This window comes from Tympanuchus pallidicinctus, unplaced genomic scaffold, assembly GCF_026119805.1.
Source record: "Tympanuchus pallidicinctus isolate F22 unplaced genomic scaffold, pur_lepc_1.0 scaffold1, whole genome shotgun sequence".
Lineage (NCBI taxonomy): Eukaryota > Metazoa > Chordata > Aves > Galliformes > Phasianidae > Tympanuchus > Tympanuchus pallidicinctus.
The window spans coordinates 62,338,209-62,352,854 of record NW_026294618.1 but is presented as its reverse complement, the minus strand read 5'-3'; the positions used below and the strand labels follow the sequence as shown (position 1 = coordinate 62,352,854).

Here is a 14,646-nt window from a genome sequence, read left to right as displayed (position 1 = left end):
TATTACTAAGCTTGTAAAAGCCTGTAGCTTTTGGTGCCTAGGAAACATGACAATTCAAAATAAAGTTGCTGATTGATTCACAGGTCTTGCCGTTAGGTGGCGCCCCTGAGTGGGTCATCTTGGAGCTGCCAGGGGGAGTTCTGCAGTACAACTGGGCAGGGGGTCTAACTGCTGTGGCATAGTGCATAGGAAGAAGTATTAGTTTGCCTGTATCTAGCCTGGGTAGGAAATGTATATATAGCAACAGCTTGTTTATAAATCAAACAACATAGTGTTAAACTGAGGAAAGTGTCTTCATGTGAAGAATAAATTAATTAGGAGATGTGAATAGAGTAAATGAGAATTTAAGAGATGTTCTTCAGTGTGAACTTCTCTGTCACTAATCTGTCTCTGGAAGTTCTTGCCCTGTCACTGCTGTTGGAGATTAGGCATCTCTGTCATTCAGCCACCTAAAGAATCAGGAAACATTTAGTCAAAGGATCACACCAGTTAACTGGTTGAACCAAACCTCAGAAAATTATCCAGAAATCATCATGGAAATGATTTACTGCTCAGCAGCTTGAAATCTAAAAACGTGGCCTTTGGGAGCATCCCAGTTTAAGTTAAGTGTAACAGGAGTTTTGCTGTTGATTTCAGGGAGGCTGGAACTGATCTCAAAGCTCATGAAAGATGTATACTGCTATTTTTACACCATTCCACTGATATCATTTATAGCTAAATAAAATTGGTTTTGTGAATCTCAAGAAAAAATCCTTTTTTCTCCCATCCCACACATCTTTATTTGCATTGATTGATCTGTACTGATGCACTTCTTTCACCTTTCTTCTTGGCTGGCTGGGAACATTCAGCATGGTCGCTGTGGCATTCCTGAGGCTTTGGTACAGAGGTACTCTGAAGACTTAGACCAGCCTGAAAAGGATGTTGCTGCAAACATGGACCAAATCCGGGTAAAGCAGCTGAGGAAGCAGCATCGCATGGCAGTGAGTATTTCCTTAAACCCAAGCTCCTTAATTATGAGCAGACTTCTAGAAAGCTCTGACTACTGGTAAAGGGAGCTATCTCTTGAGTCATAGTACAAAAACGTTACCTGTGTGCTCTCAGCAAGAGCAACATTTGCTGGGGTACTACAGGGACAGTAGATCCTGCCCTGAAGGAGAATAACTAGGAATTGAAAACAGAGTGAATGTCCCCCTTTTTCTTTTTTTTTTTTTTGACTCCCTGGAGATTCTAAGGAGATTGCTAGCAGACATAATGCTTGCTAAGGATGGCATATATTGAGCAGTTCAGTTCAGTGGTTTTGTACTTTTCAAAAGTTTCAAAAAGTTTTGTACTCCTTTTTCATTTCTCAAAATACACTATTCTCCACTCTTCTTAGAAAAATCAGAAGAGGGTAGCTATCAAAAGCTTTCATGTCTGTACATAATAGAGTTTTGTCTGTCTGGGGAGGTAATACACAAAGTTAGTATCCTTTTGCCTTGGATCAGCCTGGAATGGATCAGCCTTGGAAGACTCCTCACTGGTTGTTTTTGAGTGGTTTCAAATGAATTCAGAATGGTACATGACAGTTGTCCAAATGACTGAGAACTGCCCCCTGCACCTGCCCAAACTGTTACCACTGCTCCTGCCCAGCCTTTCTGCCCACAGACCACTCTCACACCTACAAGCATGGCATGCATGAGAGAGAAAAACTGATACATCTGCTGTCGAATTCTGCCAGCTTGAAAGCAAAACAGAAGACTTGCAGTAAAACAAGCAGTGTGTTTAACATGAAGGTTTTGTTTTCTTTCTTTTTTCTTCTTTTCTGTCCAGATTCCAAGTGGAGGGCTCACTGAAATTTGCCGAAAACCTGTATCACCAGGACTTATCACCTCTGTATCTGACTGGCTGATTTCCATTGGCCTGCCCATGTATTCCAGCCCACTCACAGAAGCAGGGTTCAACACACTGAGCAAAGTGCCTTCTCTGTCACAAACTTGCCTTCAGGAAGCTGGCATCACAGATGAAAGGCACATAAGCAAGCTCCTGGCAGCAGCAAGACTCTTCAAACCTCTTGATGCAGACGCAATTTAACATGCTCCATAGCATGACATTGCCTAGTCAAGAACCCACTGCTTCTTCCTGCACCAATTTTGTCCTAATTAATTTACATAACTAAAGGGATCAAGGAAGTGGCTCCCAGTGACAGGCAGAATGCTTCTTCAGAGGATATGACATGTTTCAATTGCTGTCTTTGGCAACCGAAGGAGAAGAGAAGCAACCACCAGGTAACACAGATGTGGTACTTCCCTCCCCCCTCACTCCCTTGTAAAGTATTCCTGCTTCATAAAGTGCATAGGGCTGGCCTGACATCAGACAGCTTCAGGGAATTAAGGGATCTTACTTGCTTTTCCACAAGTTTGCTTAAGTGTTACTAATAGGCACTGTGTTTGTGGAGAAGTGCTGAGGCTGGGGGCTTTCTGTACATCTAGATACCTGGAGTCAGTCCTACAGACCATGTACAAATCAAGGTGCAAGTCCCAGTAGAAGCTATTTGGCAAATACCTTTTTTTTTTTTTTTTAGTGGTCTAGAGCTAAATGTATACCCCTCTTTCCTGGTCATCTTTGCTGTTGCTTGATATAGGTCCCAATATGCCTCAAAGCCTTTAGCTAGGCCAAAGTCAATGGACTGAAGTTAATTTACAGTATGGTCCGTCTCTGTCACTCCAATGCAATTAACCCTAGGAGAAAGCTTCTTTTAATTTGTACAGAACTGAGGTCATTTTTATAACTGCTTTTTAGCAATCTGCTTTTTATTTGCCTTAAAACAAGCTTTTAAGCAGTTACCTAATGTTCACTTACCTGTACTCATGCTTCCCAAGCCTTGTTTCAACCTCTCACTCATAAGCTGCACTTAGGGTGATATTCAGCTTAAGTAGCTTCTATAAATTGCCTCATCATGACATCTTATGTGTTGTATAGATGCTTTTACAAATGCAGGGTTATGCTAGGTTTCAATTGTGAGGCTGACTTCCTGTTCACTGCAGTCTGCATTTACTGTTGTTACTAAACAGTTCCAAAATATACTGCCTTGTATAGATGTAACTGCTTTTCATTTTAATCATATTCTGTGTACTGTGTTATATTGTCAATCATTACGCTGCAGCTTTGACTTGGTATCCTGACCGTATCGATTCCAAACAGCAGGTTTCTGCAAATTAAAGATCACTTGTGGGGGATAAAATGTATTCAAATTACGGCCCAAAGAAATCTTGAGATTCTGTAACTCCATTGTCTGGACAAGAAGAAAATCCTATATAGTCTTACGAATTACACTGTGATTTTAGAACAGTTGGTATCTTTCACGTCTGAATGTTAGTGTTACCTCTCACTGGGAGAGAGCAGTGTGCTGGCATATGTGGCGAGCCATTTTTTCACTATATTTTTCTGCTAAACCCTTGTGAAACGTTCCATTCACGTATGTGGCTAACAACAGATCTTATTTTTCTATATGGGGACACATTTATATACCAAATACAGATTATCATGAATAACGTGTTACTAGATTTTTTTCAATTTGGGCTCTCTGTACAGTTTATCCTTTAGCTTCCTTGTAGTGCAAGTGCTCCATGGAAGGCAGAGTAAGCTTTACTCTGGCAGGCAAAGTGAGGTGCAGAAACGAAGGCACAGGCTGGGAAGTGAGATTGCTTCCAGCATCAGTTCTGACGTCAGCTTACTGTATAGAACCAGACGAGTCACTTCACAGCCTGGTGCCTCAGTTATCTCACGCCTGTATTGAGCTAATAACACTAATTTTCCTGATCAAATGCTATCAGATTGATGAGTAGAGAGCTTTGCTTACTACATCAGTCCTTACTACGTACGATACTTACATGACCGTGTTTTAAGTCAGATGAACTACATGTTTTACTACAGATGACAGTTAAGTTGGCTCCCTTGTTAGGCTCATTTCCTAGTTTTGGAGTTGTTGAGTGTTTGTAGCATCAGCTTTGAATTCAGTCTGCATCCAGAAGCACGCCATCATGTGAAGCATCTAACTCACTGCTGTCATTTGGAATTGTTCTCAAACAAAACTCTTCCAAGTCTTTTTTTTTTAATGATGTTCTCCTGCTGCATAAATCAATTGCTCCAATGTGACAGCGTCAGGAAACATACAGCAAAAATGCTTTGCACCACTGGTGAAGATTTAAGGAAAATGTGGAAAAAGTACATTGTCTTTTTAATAATAATGATTTGTCATTTCCTCTCTGAGGCTTACATGGTAACTATCAGCAAGCAGGAGATGAAAGTACTGAGACTTCCTGGGAGTACTGGCAGGGACCAGTACTGAGTGAAAGCAAGTACACAACAGCCTTCCTTGGAGCAAAGGAAAAGTCCAAGCTGGCTGTGTGCAGTAAGAAGGGAAACATTTCTTCTTACAGGAAAGGCAAGTCACATAATAAAGCTCTCCCATATTAATTACTCCTACTCAGTTAATAACAGGAGAAATACAGGAATAAGCCAGACCCATGTGCCAAACACACTCTGTAACTCCGTGGTTTTCAAATAATGACACAGCCCAGGGAAACCAAATCCCACCCATCCAGCACTAGAGTGAGCAGTCTGAGATTTGTGAGCTCCAAAAGCTGCTTTGTTTTTCTTTTTAAGACTGCTCTCCGTGGTCCCACTTGAATTATAATTTTAGTTTGTATTTTAATCGAAAAAAGCCTTAAGCTTTTCAGTGTTCCAGCTTCCCTGCTGTGGATTCAGTGACCTGTGGCATTCCCCACGCAGGTGAGGCAGTGTGCTAAAGAGCCATAACCTCTTACATTTCCTTGCAGCCCTTCAGTACAGTAAGCAAAAGATCACTCTTTGGCTCTTGGGAAGCACAGAAGAAACCTGCTGCTGGAATCCTAACCTGCTCTGCTCAGGCTAATGACGTTACGCATCTGTCCATTGTACCATTGTGAGTCAGATAGCTATTTAATGGTAAGAAGCAGCAAGCCCAAAATATTACAGAATGCCTTCATAAATGTAAGCTTCCATCAGTAAATCTCTGTTAATACCCAGATAGTCTCTGTGCTCTTTTTTAAGAGCCTGGCTTTGAGTGCGGACTGGGAGCATGATCAGAAATGTTAAACACTGCATTATTCTAACAGGTCATCATCTCTAAGAGCAGCAATAGTGGTCGATTCACCAAGTCACAGCTGTGCAATTGTACTGTATTATTTTTAGAATAAATAATACTTTTGGTCCAAGATACTTTTATCTTTAATTGACACCCTTTGGGGAATCAAAACTGTCAAACAAGTTATGTAACAACTAACAAAGTTGCACTTTCTGTATATGAAATCAATATTTAAATAACTTATTTTTCTCCATTTGCTGTTCTTATATGATGTAAAGTAGCTGTAATATACCAGTACTCAATATGTCCTGCAGTTTGCTTCAACCCAAGAAAGCTGTGTATTGTAAAGAAAAAAAAAAGAAAAACAAAATATGAATGTGTAAAGATTATTGTGCTGTTTCATTTAGCAAAACAAATGGTTGACAAAAGGGTTTTCCTGTGTATCAAAACTTGTCTATAATTATATGTCATACTGTTCATAGATAAAAAAAAAATAAATAAATTTCTTTGGTCTCTCTTTTTATTTTGTAGTTCTTAATGTAGCTAAAAGATCTTCTACTTGCTGATGTGGGAGCAGTGTGGCTGTTTCATTGCTTATCCCAGGCCCATAGCTCCTCACAGCGTAAGCGTTCTCAGTACGTATCTACAGCTAAGAAAAAGTCTAAGTTTGGTGCTGCGAGCTGCCTTTGCTGCGTTCATGGCTTGAGGAGGTTTGAGTCTTTGTCTCTTGTATGCCTTTAACTTTAAAATTGGAGCTTTTCCAATTTGCAGTGAAGTAATTAAAGATTGGTGGAGCCAGATAAAGCATGCAGGAGCACAACTCTCTCAGGGGTTGTATTACGTTACAGCTCTTGCCTCAAAGTGGGGATTTCCAGCCTGGTTTTCAAATGCAGCTCCACGGCACTGGGCTGGCACAGGTGCTTCGCTCTGTCTGGATGAGCGCAGCTGTGACACCTGCAGGTCAGCCATGTCTGCAGTCTGTAATAAGATGCCAGTGTCCAGGTGTTGGGGCAAAGGATGTGTCTTCCTTCTTGCTTAGTGTGGTCCCATTTGTTGTTGTGGTTAAATTTGCTGGATAATTAATGGTATTAATTAGTAATCTAACTGAGTGCTCTCAAGTCCCCTTGGCCACATTTATCTGGAAATTAATTCTTTATGGATCCTTGCCCGAAGTGACCAGGGTGGGCTGTGCCTGCTTTAGTCGATGCTAACCAGAAGCTTAGCTCTGGGAAGGGCTCAAGGAGAAAACAAACAGAAAACCCATCCCTTGGGCTGGGTCCGGACAGCTGAATCTCCCACTCCCTTCAAGCAGCGCTCCCATCAGAACTGTTCAATGCTGCAAGTGGTTTGTGAGAACGAGGCAGCGCGCAGTAAGGGTGACTTTCCCCCCCCCTCTGATTATCTTCCAGTTCAGCTGAGGACCAGGCTGCTGCTGTGCTCGTGCAGCAGAGGGCACTGCTCTGCTGGCTGGGGGAGAGCATTCAGACAGCCTCTGGGGACCGCAGCTGGCTCCAACACAGGCCGTTTCCAGGAGTCTCTCAAGTAACAAAATAGAAATAAAAACAAAACAAACAGTGAAAGACATGAAAAGCCAGAGCGCTTGCCATTTCTGCAGCTGGAAGGAGTATTGCTTCCCTTCCAAGACTGCTTTGGTCCAGGATTGCTTTGGGAGCAGCTGGAACACAAAGCCCCTATCTGTTGCTCTCAGCAATTTGCTAGTTTCATCCAAATGTGTGCTAACCACCATGACGACTGCCAAAAACAAATGCAGCCACCCCCCAGCACATGCGAACCAATTCCTTTATTCTGAAAGTTCTCTTTTCACAACAAAGCGTTTGCATCAGAAAAAGAGATGCAGAAGAAATGTGTTGAAATTTCTGCTACTTCTAGAAAGAAACTCTGAGCAGAAGGTTCACATGTGAGCCCCTGTCACACAAAGGTAAGCTGCTGTTACGAAGGCTGCACTTGCTAATTGCATCAGAGAATGCCACAAAGGTGACCAGAGGGCAGTATACCAGTCTTCTTTTTACTTTATATCAACTTGAAGTGCTTTTTCTTAAATATCATCAGCTCTCATGCCCTCATCACATAATATTTTCTCTTTCATTCAGTTAACTAGTACTATTTTTTTTAAAATCTCTTATTCTGAAGTTCAGATTTCAGCATACTCCTTCTTGTACCCACTCCCAGGCCTAGAGGCTTGCAGAGAATGGAAATCACAGCAAAGAAACTTATTTTCCCCCCACTCCACCTTGATCATCTTGGTATTCCTATGCAGTAAGATTTCTTCGCTAAAAAGAAAGCCTCCATTATTGCCAAGTCACCTTGTAGGAGGATTAGAGGACTAAAGATTGATTCCCTATTTATTAGTAATGGTGTTTCCTAAAGTGCAGAACAGGATATTTTTCAAGTCTGCTTCTGAACGTGGCTAATGTCAATCCACTGGTTGTCTGAAACCTTGTGCCTTTTGGCCTGTGCAGTATTTCCACACATGTCGCAGTATGAACTGGCAGGACACGTTTGTACCATTTTCCTTATTTCATGAGGTTCTTTCATCTCTGGCTCTACAACCTCGAAATATGAGCATCATATTATGAGCACTTTGAACGTGTAGTGTGGCTTCTGAAGAGCAGAAAAATGATTGAGATGAATTCAATTACACAAGTGCTTAAGTGCTTAATAAAGTCATCTAATAAAATGAGAGCAGAGGCACACTTCATTCATTAAGCCTTTTCCCCTTGAGGGACACTTTCTAGCCCCAGTAGCTGGATTCAGTACATTTCTCAAGACCGGTTGCAGCCTTCTGAGTTTTCTGCTTCACAACACGATGACAAAATGGGAGAGGGGTTTTGATTTCAGTGTGCTTTCAAAAATACAAGGTGAGTCAAAAATCAACTTTTGGCACACAGGCAAAACTGCTGGAATGACTCCAGGTTGCGCCTCCCCTCCCCCCCCCATATTTCCCACCCCCTCCTTGTAATTTGCATGCAGCTATCACCTGAGTAAGAAGGTCAAAGTCTATTCCCCAGCTCACCATTCAGTGCTTGCTTATATGTGTTTGTGAACAAAAGCAGCTCTGCAACTCCCAAACCAGTAGCACCACAGGTGTGAAGCATCAGGGAGAAACCACAGCTGCTGTGATGCCCTTCTGGCATCTGACAAAAAAATATCACAGTCAAATGGGAAACAGGCCCTCCAAGTGTTCTGTCTCTGCTCATCTTTCTGGGTTTATCTCCTTTGCTTTGTTTATCCACTTCTCTGGATCTCTGTGAAGTCAAGATACTATTTGGAGAGGAGAAATTCATTTGAGTTGGGTAGGTGAGAGACTCATTCAGGGCAGATGCTGTCTTTAATTCCAGTTTGCTTTTACAAGGAATTCCTGAGGCACAAACGAGATTCTGGAGGAGGCCCCCCAGGTACAGTGAGTAGCAGGAAGGTTCCCCAGGCACCGTCTTGATACACATGAAGTAAATCTGGATAAGTTCTATTTAGAGCACAATGACCTGCTGGGCTGCACACTGCACCTTGTGTGAGATTCATAATGGAAGCATTTGTTTTCTGTTATTTACTTTCTACCATCTGATGTTTCTTCTTATTCCTTGGTATCACCCACCCCAAATGTTCCTTACCATTGCGCAGTGTGGGAGTAACACCTACCAGCTGTGCCTCTGCTCTTTCCACATGCCCTGTTCAGCTGCAGCTGGATCACACAGCTCTGTCTCTTGCAGAGCAGCCCAAGTGTAAAACAGACTAAGGAATACTCCTGGCACTTGTTTGCTCTGGCCGCATTAGGAAGATAGGAGGAAGGAAAATGTGTCATCCAGCAAATGGAACAGATGAGATGGTGCTGGGAGAGAGAGGAGGAAAAGAAGGAAGTGATGGATAATGGAAACCAGTGGAAAGCTGATGAAGGTCAAAAAAGTGTGAGCAGCATGGCTACCCTCTGGGAACATGGAGGCCTCAGAAGTACATTTATGGTATGTTGTACAAGTCTGTGCCAATTTAATGAATCAGTTTGAGAAGACATTCTTTGAAGAGGAACTACTCATATAAAGAAGTTAAGGAAAAGTTTCTAGCTTATTTCTATACATTAGTGGGAACTCCTGGCCGTTATTACTCAAAACAGGCTCAAGACAATTGCTGCAGGACAAAGCAAGACATGAGTGATCCAGCCTTTTGGAGTTAGTGAATGCATGCAACCACTTTTCACTTGTTCCAGTAAAGGCTGTGGACTCGCAGGACTCCTACAGAGACACACTGTTGAAGAGATGCCCACTGGCATATCCCAGTGGCAGAACGAGTTTCATTACAACAAAGGACAAAAAAAAAAAGTAACTTTAACTATTATCTTTATCTGTTACAAATTTGGGCTCTGTGGTTGACGATTTTCCACATCTTTATTTGCTTTATTTAACAAACAAAGAGGTACTTGTCCAGTTCTGGTAGAGTTGGTCAAACCTGAAATCATCTTTAATTAGCTCTAACTGATCTTTTTCAGTTATTTCTTCCTATCAGTCCAAATTCTTTGTCAGTACTTTGTGGAGAGAAAGACTGCTGCAAGAAGTATTGGAGCATGCTGTGTAAGGCAATGGGAACTCTCTGGACTCACAGCACAGCATGCTGCTCCCTGTATCTTTGCTGATCTGGGCAGGCTGTCGCTACCTCTGAATCACAGCGGTGTCTGATTCATCCTTCCTCATGCAGAGCAATGGGAATACAAAGCAGATCATTCATGTTTCCAGGCACAGTTTGTGCTCGCTGGCTTAACTTTTAAAGAAAGTAGCAGATACGAGGTTTGCCATCACTGTTGTGTTTACGGCCTCTGAAACTCAAGGGCTCTTTTTGTATTTAAAAAAAAATTAAATCACAAAATGAGCAATCCTGCACTTGTTGCTAATGAGTCAATTAGCCAGCAAGTGGTACAAGTACCTCTGAAAAATATTTGCATAGGAACTGTGCCACTTGATGCCTGTTATCTGAATCCCATGCAACCAAAGCAATTCATGCTTACAGTTCCTCTTTGATTCAAAGTGGAATACAAACAGTAACTGATGTTAATATGAGGCTTCAAAAATGGAAACAACTCTGCAAGTGCTGCTGCTGCTCATCTCTGTTACGGAAGTGACAAATATTTGCCCAAAGGCCCTTTGGTTCTTCATCAATATATGGTTTCAGAGGATGCAAAACTTCAGACTGAACAATAGAAAAATGGAGAAATATATATATATGTATATATATATATACATTTGAGCAGGCAAAATTATTTAACATTGCCAAAAAGCACTTAAATCTATAGTGATTTTTGCTGCAATGTCTTTCTGTGCACATACATGGAAAAGCAATACAGAGCTGATCTGCTGTATTCTGTGTATTTATCAGTTGCCTAACGCTGTACATGCAGGTGCTGGGAAGGAGTGCAAACAGAGTCCATCTGTTATCCAATCAAATGGTGCAGTGATTTCACTGGGAATTAAGATCAACTCATCAAGTAGAAGGAAAGCTTTAAAAGCACAATTTACTTCTTAAATCCATCTTGGAGTATATATTCATCTTGATTATACTTAGTGTTGTTGCCAAAGTAAGGAAGAAACTATGGGTGAATGTTCTCTTAAATCTTCCTTACAGAAAACAGGCTCTTAAAAAGAAACGGTGTATGAGAAATTAAGGTGGCTAACTTTACTTTCTTTTCACTTGATTTACTTTAACTGGTTTCCTGGAGAGAGCAAAGAGAATAACTCTTGATGCTTCAAAGACGTCCCTTCTATTATACCACCCTTGCTGCCTTCCCTTCGCTTTGCTGTGTTATGCTTTTCCATGGAAGGAAAGAAGCATTCTCCTCCCTCCAGGTGACTTAGGTGAAGTATGGCTCTCTCTGTACTGCCTGCTTTAAGTTTCAAACAAGTAGACTCTAAAATTTACATTTATTACCTCTGAAGGCTTCTAAAAGCGTCAGTGTAACAGACTGTCATGGCTGCAACAACCAGCATCTTTTAAAGACAGAAAAATCTTCCGATTTGTTGTCATTTATGCACACTTCTCATTAGTCGTCTTTGAGCTGGTGCTGCCTTGAGCTGGCCAGCGATATAACATCAGTTAAATGATTCTCTTGGGTGATGTTCTGAGCCCTTAGCTGCACCCATGATATGGAAGTAAAGCCCCCACGAACTTGTATGCAGAGCAGGCAATTTACCGCCGTTTGACTGGCCAAGGACTGGATTGCCATCTACTGGTGATTAAAGAAATAAAAATCCAGTAAACAGACGTTGCATTGAAAGGGAACAACGTTGCCTCTGCTTTTTTTCTCTTCCACTTTCCCTGCTTCTATAGAATTAACCCAAGTCTGCAACAGCCTATACAATTCTTTTATTCTGTTATGGCAAACAGCTTCTGGTCCTCACCATCTTCAAGTTTTGTCCAACAAGTGGGACCACATACATATTTTATTGAGGCACTTCAAAAATGGTTTTTAAAATGTTTGTTTTTTGTTTTTTTTTTTTCAAAATGAGCATATATCATCCATTTAGAGCTGTAATTGTCAGAGATTAAAGCTTTCTTGGTCCTGAACTTCTGTATTTGTGGTCAAAGAGTTGTAAGAACGGCTACTGGAGAATTAAATAGAGTAGCTACAGATAGATAAAATTACTACTAGTAGGATCTGTGGCAAAGACAACTTAAAATGAAATATCTGAAGCTTTCTCTCCCTGTCAGTCCCCCTATGCCTGCGTAGCAAAGCTGTGTGTATTGAAGCCTATTAATATGCAGCAATCCCGTGCTGCCTTCCAAAAATCAATAAAGAACTACAGAGCTGAATGTTCTGAGAAGACAGGAAGCAGAAGGATGAAAGTTGGTTGCACAGCCTCAGCTCACCCTGCCAAGGCCTCTGCAACTGCTTTTGATGATCTGAGCATGTTTCCTACACAATGCTCCTCTCGGTCAGGGCAGAGCCTGACTCTGCATCAAGCAGCAGTCTGGGTGGCAGACTGGAAAGAAGAAGTAAAGAAGCAGAAGAAAAAGGTTTCTGTAGGTTCGTAGATTTGCGGACTGCACTGCTGAGGAAGATTGTGGGCAGATATCAAATGAGGCAGAGATGCACAGCAACAGAAAGAAGGGTTCTGTGTCTGCGTCAGTCGAAACCAGCTTAAGTCATGCTTGTAATACAGGAAACTTGAAGAAAAAAAAACTACGAGAAAAAAAATCAGAGACCTTGTTTAAAAGGACAGATGAAGAGTGCTGGGAGGCCACCTGGGGCTCACAGAGGAAGTGCTCCAGCCACCACAGCTCTCCTGACTTTTTTTGCCCACCTGCCACCTCCCCAATGTTTCTTTAAGTCTGTCCTGCACCAGCCTCCTATTTTCATTCCCCTTTTCTCCTCACCACCTCCCCTTGCTTCACTGTCACCAGATCATTGGTCAGGGCGCCCATGCCAGCCTGCCTCTAGCTGCTGAAAACCACAGCCATGAGCATTTTGCTGAGGACAGCTCAGTTCAGTTACAGGTTGCTGCTCAGATTCAACTGGTGCAATTCAAGAACAGAATTTTTGGGCAGAGCTCACTCAGACCCTGCAGTGCTAATCAAATCTGCTGGGCAGCTTTGCATGGGGCACAGTATCTGCAGCTGGCATTAAGAGACTCTTTATGCCACGTGGTGCTCAGTGCCAAATATAAAAACTCATCATCTGACTATTACATCCTAACAAGTAAAAAAAAAATCACAGAGGGGATCTGAGACCCAGACTCCACAAACATTCATGGTCCCAATGCAATCAGGCAGCGAGTGCTGGATGACAAGAAGCTGAGGAATTACTATCGTTGTTATTACATCCTGTTTTCATTTTTGTTTTTCTTAAGAGGTTGAACTATTTTTCTCGGGGAAGAAAATCAATCAGTCTGCATATCCAGGGGAGTCCATCCTACCCAGTGGCGATGCTACTCATGCTTAGAACCTCTCTGAAAAAAAATGGCCGCATCGTCTGACTTTGTGTTCCACAATGTGGCAGCCCTTAAGGCAGAGACAAACCACGGTTCTACGCTTTGCTGTTGGCACCGTTATCCTCCAGGCTCCAAGTCAGGAAAATACTCTATTAATTCAATTTTCCCTGCAGCAGTTTGGATATCTTTTTCATTTTGATGAAAGTGTATTTCTTGAAAACAAAGAGAAGAAGCCAAACAGGGTGGATTTGGGAGTGTTTCCAAGCCAAGCTCTCAGAGATGGAGTGCAAGGGAAAGAAACTCTATAAATAATATTGTGTTTCTTTTGTTCGACAAATTTTCTGAGTGACATCAACAGAAAATAGCCCTGTCACGTGCTGTTGTTCAGTAAGATTTCATACAGCTCTGTGCCATGTGCTTTTATTTACATCAGGTAGACCTGACAAGAATCAATGCTACATTAGCCAGCCAAAGAGTCGTGTTGTAGAGTTTTCTGATATCTTTGATTTTGCATCTGGCTGCCAGAAGGGAATTTGTATTTCTTGGAAAATGAGTGTTCCTTAGGGGGGAAAAACAAACAAACAAAAAAACAACCCAGCAAACAAACAGCTACATTACTCAGTGTTAATGTTAGGCAAACTACGGCACCTACCTTGTGGGCTACTCAGAATTGAAAGGGAGAAATAGTCTCAGCAATACCATCAGGTAACACTTTACCTTCTGGAAAAGCTCAACTTTTTCTAGGAAATGTTTTATTCTTTCTCTTTTTTTACCATCAATAAGTTTCTGTGAGTTTGAAATCCCTGTTCAAAAGCTCCTACTTGAGATTGGACAAGTATTGCTCATTCCTGAGTTCCTTCTATATGGAACTGGAGTTTGGGCCAGCATCATTTCAAATTTTAATATGAATCACCTGATTTGCTGCCAAACAGTACTTGGGAGAAGAGAGAAGCTCAGGTTTCTGGTGGGCCAAAAGCACGTGTGCTGCCAGAACCACAGCTCTGCTTATACAAAGAGGGGTTTGTTAACACTGTAGGTCAGCAGCGTGGCTGATCTCTCCTGGCTTTCCTTCACAAGCCCTCCAGGACCTTCCTTGTCATTTGTCAGTTAGCAGCAAAATGCCAATTCTTGCTTCCACAAATTGCTATGCTTTACAGTCTTTTCCCTGGCGTCATCCCATAATTAAGAGCTCACCCATAGATGCAACTGAGCTTGCTTTACCCTATTTGAAACTGTCTGTAAAGCATCCATCTGTCCACTGGAGTCTCAGTGGTGTTTCGGGTGCTGGCTCATATTTTGGTGTTGGCCAGGACCATATCTCTTGCTGCTCCCTATCTTTTATCCCTTGGTGGCACAATGCTGAGCCCAGCTGGGTTGCGATGGCAGCTTCCAGGCAGCCCAGCAGCACTGACTTCAATGCTGCAGCAAACCTGCTCTGTTAATGAAGCATGGCAGGGTACACAGCTTTCTGACAAACTGCAGAGAGGTTCAGGTAATTGCACAATTCTCTATAAGTACAGTTCTCCCTGTGTAATGTATGTTCTTCCTTCTAAAAACTGCTGAGAGGCAAATATCCAAACTGTGTTTTACTGTTTTCAGAGATTAATAAACCAA

The 14,646-nt window shown here is 42.0% G+C and overlaps 1 protein-coding gene across 5 annotated transcripts in view; it reads left to right on the top strand.

Moving 5' to 3' along the window:
* LOC128079897 (SAM and SH3 domain-containing protein 1-like) overlaps positions 1 to 5,621 on the top strand; it is a 518,613-nt gene extending 512,992 nt beyond the window's left edge. For all 5 annotated transcript variants that reach the window (XM_052681584.1, XM_052681574.1, XM_052681593.1 and 2 more), the window contains 2 exons: positions 849 to 980; positions 1,810 to 5,621. In XM_052681584.1, coding sequence (XP_052537544.1) covers positions 849 to 980; positions 1,810 to 2,070 — 393 coding nt within the window. In that variant the 3' untranslated portion in view covers positions 2,071 to 5,621. The remainder of the gene's footprint in view (positions 1 to 848; positions 981 to 1,809) is intronic.
* Positions 5,622 to 14,646: the final 9,025 nt, after the last annotated feature.